The 14,609-nt window shown below is 50.2% G+C and overlaps 1 protein-coding gene and 2 pseudogenes across 1 annotated transcript; 1 reads left to right on the forward strand and 2 right to left on the reverse strand.

The window, feature by feature from the left end:
- The first annotated feature begins 1,407 nt into the window (after positions 1 to 1,407).
- Positions 1,408 to 2,560, forward strand: LOC123042720 (uncharacterized). The gene is made up of 4 exons (XM_044465110.1): positions 1,408 to 1,571; positions 1,754 to 1,823; positions 1,947 to 2,154; positions 2,284 to 2,560. Exons 1-4 carry the CDS (start codon positions 1,486 to 1,488, stop codon positions 2,499 to 2,501), a joined length of 582 nt encoding a protein of 193 aa, XP_044321045.1. The 5' UTR covers positions 1,408 to 1,485; the 3' UTR covers positions 2,502 to 2,560.
- A 683-nt stretch (positions 2,561 to 3,243) lies between these two features.
- On the reverse strand, positions 3,244 to 5,377 carry LOC123039654 (putative disease resistance RPP13-like protein 1; annotated as a pseudogene).
- A 2,955-nt stretch (positions 5,378 to 8,332) lies between these two features.
- Positions 8,333 to 12,673, reverse strand: LOC123039655 (translation initiation factor IF-2-like; annotated as a pseudogene).
- Between the last annotated feature and the right edge of the window lie 1,936 nt (positions 12,674 to 14,609).

A 14,609-nucleotide genomic window follows, 5' to 3' on the forward strand; every position in this document is an offset into this window, starting at 1 on the left:
GTTGTGCTTTCGCAAGAGGCACGGGCGTGCCTCTTTCGGAAAGGGAAAAAAAAACTCGGTTTCTGTTTTTTTTATTTCACGAGAGGCACGATTTTTCTTCTGCGAGAGGCACGGTTGTGATTTCGTCAGAGGCACGGGTGTGCCTCTTTCGGAAAGGAAAAAAAACCCATGTTCCCGGTTTGGTTTTTTCGTCGGTTTTTTCCGTCCGGTTTTTTCGTGAAAAAAAAAGTTTGTCAAAAACTATCAACATGGGATATTGTTTTGAAGATCTCGACGCGAGGGATCCAACGGCGAAAGCGGTTCGAGATTTGGACGCACGGTTTAAGAGATAAAACGTTTTGAATAAACGGATATACGAAAAAAAGGGAAAACTCTCCGGTTGCGACAAGTGGCGCACATGCAGCACGCCACTTGTCGCAACCTGGGAAAGTTGGAGTGATCTCCGCAAAGAGTACTCCTTAACTAGTGATTTCGAGCAATTTACCTCCGTCTCCGCCCGACGACAGATCCTATTTGATGCTCGTTAGCGTCAAAAGGTCGTGCCTTCGCTGAGGCGATCCTGTGGTTGGGCCGGCCCACGGACGGGATTCGGGGCTTCTTCGTTTGCTGCTGCCTCCTTCGCTGTTTCCTGCCAGTTTTTTCGTTTTTCTTCTCTGGTTTTTTGCTTCTTTTTTTTCATTGTTTTGTTCGGTTTTCCAGTTGTTCTTTCCTTGTTTTTGTTTTGATTTCTTTTTCCGTCATTTTTTGTTTATTTTCTATTATATTTGTCTTCCTCTTTTATCTTTTTTCTTCTCTTTATTGTGTGGTATATAAAAAGTTCATCTTGTATTATAAAAATGTTCATCTTATATTAAGAAAAATGTCATTGTTTTATGAAAAAGTTCACCATGCATTATAAAAACGTTAATCATGTATTAAAAAAATGTTCAACATACATTACCAAAATGTTCAGCATATATTAAGAAAATATTCAACGTATTTCAAAAAAAGTTCATTGTGTACTTAAAAGTTGTTCATCCTATATCACATGAATGTTCAATGTATGTTTCAAAATTGTTTATCGGAGATCATAAAAATGTTCAATCTGTATCTAAAAGTTATTCAGCGTATATCACAAAAATGTTTAATGGAAGATTTGTTTAAATTTTTTTGATCTGCCGCTGCGTTTAGTTCTTAAATATTTGCACGGCCAGGTAGCTGTTTTTGCTATTTTAACGGCGGCTTTGTTGTGTCGCCCCGACTGGGCCGGCCCGTTCAGATAGCGCATCCTGCGCGGAAGCTCGTGGGTTTGACGCTAGCGAGCGTCAGCTAGGAGGTCTCCCGACCGACCCCTCAAAAAAAAAAAAAATCTCCGTCTCCGCCCCCTAAAAAAAAATCTCCGTCTCCGTCTGTTATCCCGATCGGTTTTACCACATATATACGGGGACTACTTTGGCCGGCCGCCAGAGCCACCGCATCGGACAAACACTAGAGATTGATCCATCCATGGGTTCCCTATTCTCTTCCCCCGCCGGCCGCGACTCTCTCCCAGTCTCCAAAAAGTACATTGGCCGCTCTATTAGGTCAAAAGAGTATGTAATTCCTAGCTGCTGGACAATTTTCTTACCAATTTGCTTAAGCGCTTGCATCGGATCTATTCTTATTCTTATTATGAGATTCATTGGATGAACGTCTGATTGCCCCAACCATCAAAGGAAAGATCCATCCATCATTTGTTTATTTATTTGGTGTACCCTTGTTTATTTGGGGACAGAGAGGACGTCGCCCTCCGAATTTCTACTCTTGTCGACATCGCCATCGAACATTACAACTCCAACAATCCAGTATGATACTCTCTCTCTCTCTCTCTCTCTCTCTCTCTCTCTCTCTCTCATACACACACCACGCATCTAGGCGAGTGCTTAATACATATGATTGTGAATTTGAGATGGATCACTGCGATGCAGGGTGCCGAGTTTGAGTATCCTGAGTATCCTCCCCAGTCGACCACGGAGATGAAGGCTGCCTGCATCGGTTTTAGGGGAACTTTCTGGTACCACCTCTGCTTTTCGGCTCACCCCATGGATGCCACCACCGAGACGCAGCACTTTTTCGCTGAGCTATATTTTGATAGACAGTACCTTGAACTAGCCGTTGAAACATGCATCATCTTAGGTACTACCTAAATTTAACTTCACATTCCGCCATACTGTGTTTGTGTTTGCTAGCCACTTGAATATATGCGTACTATTAATGCAACTTGCAGCTAATCCTCTCTCTATATTTCTCTATAATGTCCAACAGAAAAGCCGTTGTGCCGCTTTAGCAGCTCGTGTGCATTTTGTCCAGACGAATCCAATATCTTGCACCCAAGTGATGAAAAATTTGTCTGTGGAAAGCAAGATCACAAAAAAGAATTCTTCCGCAGGAGAGATATGCTAGTGCGGCCATACAATTCTTTTATGACACCTCCTGATATAGATAACACCGTCATAGACATAGATAGCGCCGAAGATCCATGACTCAAACTATTATGTTATGGCATATGTATTGCAGTTGTAAGATAACTATGTTATTCTTATCAGAATGACTAATTCACATCTAGATATTTTTTAAGAATGTCACATCTAAGTTGTTCACCATATAATTAATTAGGGGCTTCAAGATTTGTACAAAATGTTTATTTTTTGTCTCTAAGGCTCGTGTCGCTAGTGTCCTTTGGGGCTGTTTTTTTTTATCACGCACACCGAGAGCCCCTTTTCCTGTATGGGTCTGGCATGTGGGCCTTTTTTCGTTATATGTGGTTTTTTAAAACACGTTATGAGCTTGTTTTTTTTTTTTTTGAGAATCACGTTATATGTGCTTGTGATCCGTTGTTTTTGTTCTTTTTTTGTCTGTGCCTGGGCCTTTTGTACGGGCAGAATTGAAGAAGCTGGGCTGTGTTCAAAACATTCATGATTTTTTAAATTCTTTATTTTTTGGTGGTGTCAGTTACATGTCTATCATCAAATTCCCCGGACCCTTATTTAGTTGCGCGTTCAATATTAGCACGCAACTCATGTCCGATCTAGTTGCATGTCCACTTTTGACACGCAACTCGTGCTCGACCCGGTATATTTATATAGTTGTTTGTCCAACTCTAAGACACAACCCGTTTGACCTAGGTGTATGTCCATCTTTGACATACGCACCCAACCGAATACACCTCGAACACCGACACCCAATTTGCTCAACCCAATTGCATGTCCAACCCCAACACACAACTCACGCCCGACCTAGATGCTCCAGAGCTGGCATGGCTATGACTTTGTTCTCCTCCTCCTCCTTCCATCCGGACAGCCCATCCAACACCAACCTTCTCAGACTTGGGAATGCGACACCTCCATCTCCCCCCTTGCTGCATCATGGGCCTGGAAGTCAGGCCCAACATGTTCGATAGCTGGAGCATGACTGATCTCTACTTCTTCCAAACCGAAAATCCTGCACAAACCATCGGGTAGTCGGGTGCAGTAGGTTATATATGTGCTTTAGGGCAATAAACGTCAAGCTCTGAAAGGTTGTTGCCACTGGGGACTGCAACCAATTCGGTAGTCGATGACCAAAATATCTTTCTATTATTAGTGTCTCCAATTTGGGTGGAGGGCACAGCTCATCAAAGACAATCTCTATTCTCTTTCGTTGCTCCAGCCCAATTTGGCGCACTTTATCTTCCTCCTCTTTCTCATCCTTGTAGCAATTTAACTCCAAATATTCTAGACTCTTCTTGTTGCTGATCTTGGCCCTTTTAGCAACTGAACTAGCAGGCACATTTTCTAGACTTTGGACTGAAAGATTTCTAAGATGTGAAAGAGCCTCCAACTCTTCTAAAGCACACCAGTCCCCATCCATCTTTACTGGAAACCCCCTGAGGGTTCTCAAACTTGTTAAACCACTAAACCCTCTTGGTATAGCATCTACATTTGACCCATTCAGGTTAAGATATCTTAAACACGCTAGTTTTGTAATGCTGTTAGGAAGCTTGTCCAATTTTGTACGGTCCATGAGCTGAATGTGCTGAAGGAACCTCATCTTATGAATGTCACCTGGAAGCCTAGATGTGTTTGTATCGGAGAATGACAAGTATCTTAGGTGCCTCAGCTCACACTAAGAGTTCACTAACCAATCACATCCCTCGAAGCATATATCCAATACCCGTAGACTAGCAAAATTTGCCAATGAACCACCAGGTTTAATCTCATAGTCTATCAAAAATAATGTCCTCAATGTTTCTTGCTTCTCTAGGATGCTCAACTCTAGTTTGGGATGAAATATACAGAGATGGTGAAATTTTTGGTTTTCTGGAAGAAGTTTTCTAATGTCACCTTGATCCTTGTGAACCACCAATGCTTGTTCCTTAGCCATAAATTGAGCAAATGAGCGGACGGCATCATGCAAGGTGTACTCCCATATGTTCTCATTTGAATCATCGGTCTCCAAAAGATTCCTAGCGACTAACTCCCAATGATAATCATCCCCAGCCCCTATTTGTTCAACATGATGGTAGGTCTGACCCCGACCTACCATCATGTTGAACAAATCCTTCACTAATCCACATGCTAATAACACTATGCTTGCAAAAACCTGAACCCTTTGGCAAAAGTGATAATAGAGAAAGCATTGCTTCAACTCTGGAGATAAATCATTGTAACTCAAGCTTACTGAGTAGTTTAGCTCCTCTTGTAACCCATCTTCTTTCCAGCCAAGATTCTTGTGTAAATCTCCCAATCACGTTCCTTAGGATCTCTTCTGCTTAAGACTCCACCCATAACTTTAATAGCAAGTGGTAACCTGCCACATATTTTTACAATCTTCATCCCAATATCTTTCAGCTCATCAAAATCACTTCCAACACCAACCTGCAACAGTATAGGACAACTTGGTACTGATGTATGAGCTACATCTTTTTGGATAGAAAAGAAGAAAATTATCTTTGATCAAAACAACATGTGTAGTACTTCTATAGAAATATAATGCCCCATAGTAAAATTTTGAAATTCTGTGGTGCCCATAAATATGAAAAATACTACACATTTTAGATGAAAAACGGTGATATGCATAATCAGAATTAAAATTTCAAAATTTAGAAATATCTAGTTACATATTAAGTGCCCCATATTAAGCAGCACATTGACATACTACAAATTAATCTTTCAAAGAAAAAAAGTATACTAGGAAAACTGAACTAGTTGGAGCACTTTACTGATTAATCTGAGATTGACATAAGCAGCATACAAAGAGAAAAGAGGCCATTTTTTGTTACGTCCACACCACCCTAATTACCAAACTGAAACTGAACAAATCAGCAGCATTCAGTTTTAGTTTCAGAACCTGAAACTGACCTCACTGACTGAGGTGTCATTCAGTTTGAAGTCATAACTTATAGATTTTGGCTCCATTTATTTATTTGACCATTCATCTATCCATGTGATGTGCCCAAACGAAGCTTGCTCAAATTAAAATGTGTGTAGGCTGCTTTGCCACAGATTAAATTGGCAGCTAGTTGTCAGCCTTAGAAGATTTTACTGGAACTTGGCATCTAGTTGTCAGCCTTAAAATGAACAAACACCACTGTACCAAACTCAAACCATCCAGAAATTGCATTCACATAACCTCCCTTATTACATATCTTACTTGAGCATAGGGACGGCCGATGGCGTTACAGGCGAAAATTTTCATCTCGTTACTTCGTTAGTAAGTTAATCGCCAACTGCAACCAACCATAGACGACTGTCCATGTCTTGAGAGTCAGAGCACGCATGCAACAATGGGGGGAGGAGGAACAAGATAGAGCTGACAGATGGGACCCACACCAGCTACCTGCAAAAGAGAAGCCCATCTTAGTCTTGTTACTTCTCACATGAACGCCACTGTACCAAACTGAAACTGAAACTGTACAAATCAGCAGCCAAAAGATTTTTTTTTTCGAACTGCATGCTTAAACTGAACAATAAATCTACTGACCCAGCTGAGCAGCAATCAATCCTCATGCTCAAACGAGAAATTTACATACAGGTGAAAGGATATAGAACACTCTTACTACAAATTTTTAAGCATACGGACAGCCTCTCGCCAGTGAGTTGGAATTAACAGACCATGGCCCATGGGGGAGGTTGCTGGACCAGATGCCGGGTGTACATCCCAAGACCAAGAGATATCAAGCCGAACCACCGGAGGTGTGTCAGCTTGCACTTCACACCAGATAATAAGACATATATCATTTCAGGTAATAAGGCATTCCCAGGAGCTTGCACTTCACACCAGATAATAAGACATATCATTTGAGGTAATAAGGTATTCCCAGCCACAGATGGGGACAAAATGATTCAATAGCCAAAGATGATAAGCCTACCAAGAAAACAAAATGTTTCAAGTGTCATCACACATATTGTCCATCCACGTGCATAGCATACTGGAAATGAACTGAAATGAAAAATGTGTATTTCCATTGCATAGTTCAGCTCTACATAGTTCAGCTCTGCATAGTTCAGCACATACTAGCAAATGTAGTTAAAATGACATAAATAGATCAAGTTATATCATCCATAGCAGCTACTCTAGCGTGAATGTGATGGTCTTGAGGCCGCCTGGTGTATATTAGCCATAAATTGCATCTGGATCCATTAAGTGTCGGCCGACCTTGACTTGGTCCGATGGCACCGCGGCCTCATCTTGGTTTAACGCTGACACCCTCATGGTGTTCTCTTGGTACTTGAGGAGTAAAGTGCGCACATCGCCTCCCGGGCATTCGTACCCGTACACTGTTACGATATGCCCTGCCTTTACCTCCTTGCCGTTGGGTAACTTGATTATAACGTATTCTCCATTTGCTTTTAACCTATAAGGCTCATCATCCCGACGGATATCATGATAGTGGCGCTGTGGATTTAGTGTCACAGCAATGGGACCGGAATCGATGACCTTACATAGCAACTCGCGAAATTTCATAACCTTCTCAAACAGGTTACGTGTCGAGTCACAGCTAAGCCCTTGAGCAATCACCTCTTCGGTCCACGGCTCCTGAGTAAGTGGGAGCGTATGGGTTGAGCCATACGTTATCGAATATCGACAGACCGTGAGTGCGGCTTTAGCACAACATCACTTAGGAGTAAGAAAGCTGGGATGCTACTGGCCTCGAATGGAATACCAGACTAGGCAATCAACAGAGATATGTTATAAATGCTTGCTCCAGTTTTCCTGAGGAACCCCTGGCCGGCAGCAGAGAGAATCAATGCCAAATGATCGACATTGAAGCCCCTGTCTTCACGATACACCAACCGTAACAAAGCTGTGAGTGTTTCGCCATAGCAGTGCAAGGAGCATACTCCACCTGCAAAGATTAAACCGGAAAAGAAGTTTGGAGCGGTGTCAGTGTCAATTCATGAAAGAATTTGGATCAATGTTTTTCCTTGGGATGGATAATCTGTTACTTACTCTATTTTGTCTTGTTTGGTTGTCTGGGGATGCGAGGCAAACTACTTGCAAGCTGCAATGTTGGTGGAGGTAGAATGTGATCCCAGCTGCGGTAGTAGTAAGGCCAACTCCACCGCACGACCCCAAATCGTCCGGGTCTGTCTGTTTGGGGTTAAACGGACATATGAGACGTCCCAACGCACGACCCCATCCGTAAAAAGCATCCATTTCTTGTCCGTCTCGCCCCATCTTGGGCGCAAGTTTGAGCTGGGTTTGCGTCCAAAGCGGACACAAGCGGACGCCTTCTGGGTCGTCCTCGTCCGGCCTTGTCCCTTTTGCATGTGACCCTGGCCCGCCTGTCATCCTCTCTCCTTTTCTCTCTCACGTGGCCTACCATGCCCGCCTACCATCCTCTCTCTCCACCCGAGACCAACAGAGACGGAAAAGATGGGGCGAGTCCGCGGCGGGGCGGCCATGGCGCGGGCGCGCGTGCAGGGGGCGGTGTGCGGCGCGGCTGCGGCGGCGGGGCGCGAGCAGCCAGGACATGCCGCGGCGGCGGCCGGGCGAGAGGGCGGGGCGCGGGCGCGCACGCGCAGTGGGCGGGGCGAGCGCGCGCAAGGGCGGCGTGCGGCGCGGCTGCGGCGGCGGGGCACGGCTGCGAGCTGGCTGCAGGCGCGAGCGGCCAGGGCATGCCGCGGCGGGCGCGGGCGCAGCGGATGCGCGGCGGGCGCGGGTGCACGGCGGTGGCCGAGCGAGAGGGCGGGGCGCGGGCGCAGGCACGCTTGGAGGCTGCCGGGTGCAACACTCTGCTAGATTACATCACATAGCTAGCTTGGTTTAGCTACTGCCACTAACTGAAACTACTAGCTAGTAGCTAGGTAGCTAGGTGATCGTGTTCATGGTGTTAGCGCGGGAACCGATGGTGATGTACCACGGCGGCTTTGACGCCGAAGCATCCGCGTTCGACGCGCTCGGCTACAGCGGCCACGACGCGCTGCTCGGAGGCGTGGACGCGGCGGTGCTCTTTGGGGGCTACGCCTACCACGAGCCAGCCAGTGCCGCCAACGCCTACGTGCGGGACAGCAGGAGCTGGGCGAGCTCGGGGCCTTCCGTGCTCTCGTCCAACCATGCCGCGCGGGGCCACGCGGTCCAGGCGGTCGCGGAGGAGGAGCCCGACTGCGTCACGTGGATGGACGACATGGACGTAGATCAAGGCCATCAGCATGCGGTGCCAGCGTCGACCATACGGTTCGACCCGACCACGGGCTGCTTCAGCCTAACGCAGAGCTCCTTCGGAGCGCAGCGGCCGTTCAGGCTCCTGTTCCCGAGCACGTCTAACGGCTCGCCCAATGCCGCGGCGCCGGCGTGCGGTACCTCGAAGCAGAGCAGCGTGGCGCGGCGCGTGCCGGCCTGCAGGCCGTGGCGAGGGCACGGGCAGGTGCGGGGCGGGGTGCGGAGCTGCGGGTGCGGGCGGCCGCGAGCAGGCGCGGCGCGCGGCGGTTGGCAAGCCGCGGCGGGGGCACGGGCAGGTGCGGGGCGGAGCGGGCGAGCTCGGCAGCGGCGACTACACCGGCGAAGCGAGAGCGCAAGCTCGCGGGCGGTTGAGGCGCGAGGACGAGGCGGACATTTTGGGATCGGCTGGCGCGTTGGGCGCCTCCAACTTAACCCGGACATGCATGTCCATTTTGCCACCCATTGACACCCCAAACGGACAAAATCTGAACAAAATGAACGTCCGTTTGAGGTCATGCGGTGGAGTTGGCCCAAGACTTCCAATCTCTGTCTGCCCCCGACAAAGGAGGAAGAACTTGCTGCTGCTCCTCCTCCTCCTCCTGCTCCTCCTGCTTCTCCTGCTCCTCCTTCCCCTCCTCCTCTTCCTCCTTCACCTCTTCAAACTGGCCTTGCAACCTAATAGAGAATAGCACAGAACGGTCATGAAGGACTCACTTGCTCGGCGCGAGGCACTTAAGTAAACAAGATGTTAATATCCACTTTTTTGAAAATGGATCTGCACCAAGGCATGTTAATATCTATTTTTCTAAAAATCCTCTATTTCTATGTTCCTGATGAGAATACCACGTTTTACTGATGCACTCTATTTATTTGCCGCTAAATGGCTTAGCGGCCGCAATAGCCCGCTATAGCGGCTGGAAAAAGCTGCTGCGAAATCAAATTGCATGCGATTTTAAACCTTGCTTGCTCAGCGCCACAAGCAAACAGGAGCGAGGTGGAGTAAACAACACCACAGGAACCCAATGCAAGCGCTCGACTCAACGCGGCGCGACCCGACGGCAGTCCGGCTCTACCCATCCCCGCTTGGGTGGAGCTCCGGGCTGCAGCCCAGAACCTGGAGCCAGGTACCCCTGCTACACCCCCCTCTGCTGCTACTTGCTCGTTCTCTGCCTTCGAGTCGGTTCCGCTTGGTCACCTACCAAAGGTTGCGACTGATTCCGTGATCATCTTCAGGGGGAGGCTGCCCTCCTTAGTTCAAATCGAGGCCATCAGGGCATGCGAGATCCTCGACGGTAGGCTAGCGGAAGCCCGCGCGCCTCTGCTTACGCCTGCTGCTCCCCCATCCTCTGTGGTGCACTACTGGAATCAGCAACTTTGCCATCTGTCAGATCGTTGTCGTCCGCTAGCGGACGACAAAGAAGCTCTTTGCCATCAGCCACCGAAAAGCCGACGGCAAAGAAATGGCAGACCACAAAGAAGCTCTTTGCCATGCGCCATTTCTTTGCCCTCCGCCAGCTGACGGCAAGAATCTTTGCCGTCCGTCAGCTGACGGCAAAGAGGGAGGTGGCCCCCACCCACCCGCCCGTTTAAAAAAAACTTAACGCCCCACCTCTTTGACGTCTGCTAGCGGACGACAAAGAGCAAAAAAGCGGACGGCAAAGGGGGGCGGACGGCAAAGATTTAACTCATCTAACGGCGGCCGCGCCCCACCCCGCCCCTCTCTCTCTGTTTCTCTCCCTCTTCACACGCGCGCCGCCGCCCCCACCACTCTCCGCCACCCCGTCGCCCCACCACTCTCCGCCGCCCCCACCACACTCCGCCGCCCCCGTCGCCCCACCACCCCGCCGCCCCACCGGCCCCCTGCCCCGGTGCCACCGCGGCCCCGTCGCCCCCGCCGCCCTGCCGTCTCGGCGCCACCGCGCCTCGGCCCCCCGCGCCCCACCGCCCCGGCTCCGGCCCCCCGTGCCCAACCACCCGGTGCCCCACCGGCCCCCGCCCCGTCACCCCCGCCGCCCTGCCGTCTCGGCGCCGCCGCGCCCCAGCCCCTGCGCGCCCCGGCCCCGGCCCCGGCGCCACTGCCGCCTGGCGCCGCCGCCCCAGGCCGCCCCGCCCCCTCCTCCACCGGCCACCTCCTCCACCGGCCCTGCCCCAGGTGAGCTATACCTCCTCTCTTTTTTCTCTTTTTTTTAGTTTCAGGTTTATGTTTAGTTTAGATTTAGTTCTAGTTTTAGGTTTAGTTTTAGGTTTAGTTTTAGTTTAGTTTTAGTTTTAGATTTAGTTTTTTCCTTTTTTCTGTTTTTTTAGTTTTAGGTTTATGTTTAGTTTATATTTAGTTTTAGTTTAGTTTTAGTTTTAGTTTTAGGTTTAGTTTTAGGTTTAGGTTTAGGTTTAGGAAAGAACAAGAAGAAAAAAAGAGGAGAGGAGGAGAAGAAGAAGAGAAAAAAGGAAAGGAAGAAGAAGAAGAGGAGGATGAGAAGAAAAAAGAAGAAGAGGAAGAAGAAGAAGAAAAAAGAGGAGAGGAGGAGAAGAAGAAGAGGAAAAAGGAAAGGAGGAAGAAGAAGAAGAATAAGAAGGAAGAAAAGGAAGAAAAGGAAGAAAAGGAAGAAGAGGAAGAAGAAGAAAAGGAAAAAAGAGAAAAAAAACCGACCCGACACGGCACCCCGACCCCGACCCGGCACCCCGACACGACACCCCGACCCCGAGACCCCGACCCCGACCCGGCACCCCGACACGACACCCCGACCCCGAGACCCCGATTCCGACCCCGACACCCCGACCCCAACCCGGACAACCCGACCCCGAGCCTGACCCGATCGACACCCCGACCGCGACACCAACACGGCACCCCGACCCTGACCCGGCACCCCGACCTGACACCCCGACCCCGAGACCGACCCCGACCCCGAGCCTGACCCGACACCCCGACCCCGAGCCTGACCTGACCCGACACCCCGACCCCGAGCCTGACCTGACCCGACACCCCGACCCCGACCCCGAGACCTCGACCCCGACCCCGACACCCCGACCCCGACCCCGACACCCCGACCCCGAGCCTGACCCGATCGACACCCCGACCGCGACACCGACACGGCACCCCGACCCCGACCCGGCACCCCGACCTGACACCTCGACCCCGAGACCAACCCCGACACCCCGACCCCGAGCCTGACCCGACACCCCGACCCCGAGCCTGACCTGACCCGACACCCCGAACCCGACACGACACCCCGACCCCGAGACCCCGACCCCGACCCCGACCCCGACACCCCGACCCCGAGCCTAACCCGATCGACACCCCAACCGCGACACCGACACGGCAACCCGAGCCCGACCCGGCACCCTGACCCCGAGACCGACCCCGACCCCGACACCCCAACCCCGAGCCTGACCCGACACCCCGACCCCGAGCCTGACCCGACACGACACCCCGACCCCGACAACCGACCCACTGACCCCGACACCCCGACCCCGACACGACACCCCGACCCCTGACCCTGAAACAGCACCCCGACCCCGACACGGCCTATTAGAGTGTAGGTTGCATGGACGTAATAAAATTGGCAAAGTCGATCAACTGATGAATATATACATGGTGAATTATATATATAATTGTTGTGTGTCCAGTGATGATGATGATGATTATAGTGATGATAGTGATGATGATGATTATAGTGAGCCCATCATTGATTATAGTGATGATGATGATTATGCATTTATTGATGATACTGATCGAGATTATTAGTAGTGTCAGGTATTCAATTTTTTTATGTTGTACTTGATGATGATACACTTAAGTGATATACATATTATTATTCATGTCGGTACTTTTTTTATGTTGTACTAATTTCGTTTATTCTTTGTCATGGCAGGTGTTGAAAGATGGTGGGCGCTGGTCGGGAGCGCGCCGAGGCCCCTTCTTCGTCGGCGCATGTTGCGAGGTCTTCCATTGCACACGCACCTCTCCATCGAGCGTTGCTGGACAGTATGTCGACACCACCGGGCCCTTCTCCATCGACTGCGGTGCCCAGCAGGGGACGAGGTAAGAAGAAGAGAGGAGGTGGAGCACGTAGTCGCGGGAGAGGAGGTAGGGTGACTCTTACGGCGCCTTCCTCGCCGCCACCCCCAGCTGTTTCACCCGAGCACGTGACTGCTAGGGTGGACTCGTTCGAGGAGGAGGCTACACGGACTCCGGTCCACGAGCCTCCGGTCCACAGGTCTTCGGCCCACGAGCCTCGGGTCGATGGGCCTTCGGCCCATGAGAGTTGGGCCCACGAGACCACGGAGGAGCACACGTCTAGATGGGGTACCTGGTCGGGTCAGCCTGAGGAGCCGAGTGGCCATGCTGATGATGGCGGGGAGCCGAGTGGCCATGTTGATGATGACGGGGAGCCGACTGATATTGAGGAGGGAGGGGGCAATGTCTACCAGCGTGGTGCTACACGGCCCCCGTCCGTGCCGGCACCCGCGAGCAGAGGTGGTTGATTTTCCCTAATGGGAGAGGTAAGTGCATTTAATATTTTTGTACCTTCTGCATTCACTTTTCTTCAAATAACTAATGTGTTGGCCTTGTCATGCTGCAGGGGTTGGGACCACCATGAAAGTGTCCGCCGGCCCAACTCCGTCCTTGGAGTTCTGATTCGGCAAAACTTCTCCTTTACACGTTGCCTGGTGAGGGTCGGCTTCCAGAGGTTGGATTGAGTTGGGAGCTACTTGGCTGCCCCGGCCCTGCCGGGTGAGATTATCGACGGTGTCTTGTGCAAGACGAGGGCAGACGTGGTGATCAGAAAGTTCTGGGTAATTTCTCCTTTACACAATTAAAAATCTTGAACTAGCTAGTTATTAATTGTACTAATCAATATTGTCTCATTTGATTGCAGACATTCTATAGGTGTGAGGAGGGATACGAGGAGGAGGCGGCAGATGTTATCGACAAGGAGTCAAGCGCCTACTTCAGAACTTACGGCATGAGGTTCAGGTGCAGGCTGTTCGAGACTACTACGCCGGGTGTGGTATCAAGAAGCCCAAGCAGGAGTGCCGCGATAAGTTCTTGAGTAAGGAGCAGTACATGAAGGTAATTCTTAAGGCTTGTACTTACTTCCTTCATTTAGTAATTCATAGTCATAGCGCTCAAGTTTCTATTTGCTAACTTAGGCCCCTCCGAGATGGTGTGCGGATCGGATGGATTGTTGGGAGGTGTTGGTCAATGCGTGGTGCTCAAAACAATGGCGGGCCTCCCACAACAAGGCCAAGGACAAACGTGCCCAAATGGAAGGTGTGCCACACCATCAAGGCAGCTCCAACTTATTTCAGTACGGGCGGAACTGGGTATGTGGTTTGCTTCATGATTCATGCAATTCATCCATCATGCTAGCTTTAGCCCTTTAATTACTAATTTACTTTGTTTCTCTCTTTCGGGCACGCTACAATAAGGCGGATAAGGTGCCAGAGGTGTACGACCTGTATGCCATGGCCCACACTGGCTCTTACAAGAAAGTCAAGGCATTCTCTGCGTCTGACCTCGATGATCCAAAGAACTTCACCAACATCTCCGCCCACGACAAGCTCGTGCAATATAGAGATCAGGGGAAGGCGAGGAAAGGGGAGGACTTTAACCCGAGCCAGGGTCCCATTGATACAGAGCTGCTGATGATATCTGGTGGCGGGAGGTCCCATGGCTCCATAGCCATGGGAGATGGACTTATCCGTTGTCCTAGCACTCTCCCGGAGATCAAGGCGCGCCAGTCGAGAACCGCTCTTGAGATAAGGCCTCGTGAACGGCCAGTCCAACTCGCCTTCAAGGTTAGTTATAAGTACTCAGCTATCTTTCTCCATTACATTGTGTGCGCTTCCATCAATGATTACAAATGGTCATGTGAGTGGTGTTGCAGGCTGCTATACAGAGTGAGAGAGATAGAACGGAGAAACTTCTGGCGGAGGCGGCGGAGAGG

The sequence above is a fragment of the Triticum aestivum genome, chromosome 2B (assembly GCF_018294505.1).
Source record: "Triticum aestivum cultivar Chinese Spring chromosome 2B, IWGSC CS RefSeq v2.1, whole genome shotgun sequence".
Lineage (NCBI taxonomy): Eukaryota > Viridiplantae > Streptophyta > Magnoliopsida > Poales > Poaceae > Triticum > Triticum aestivum.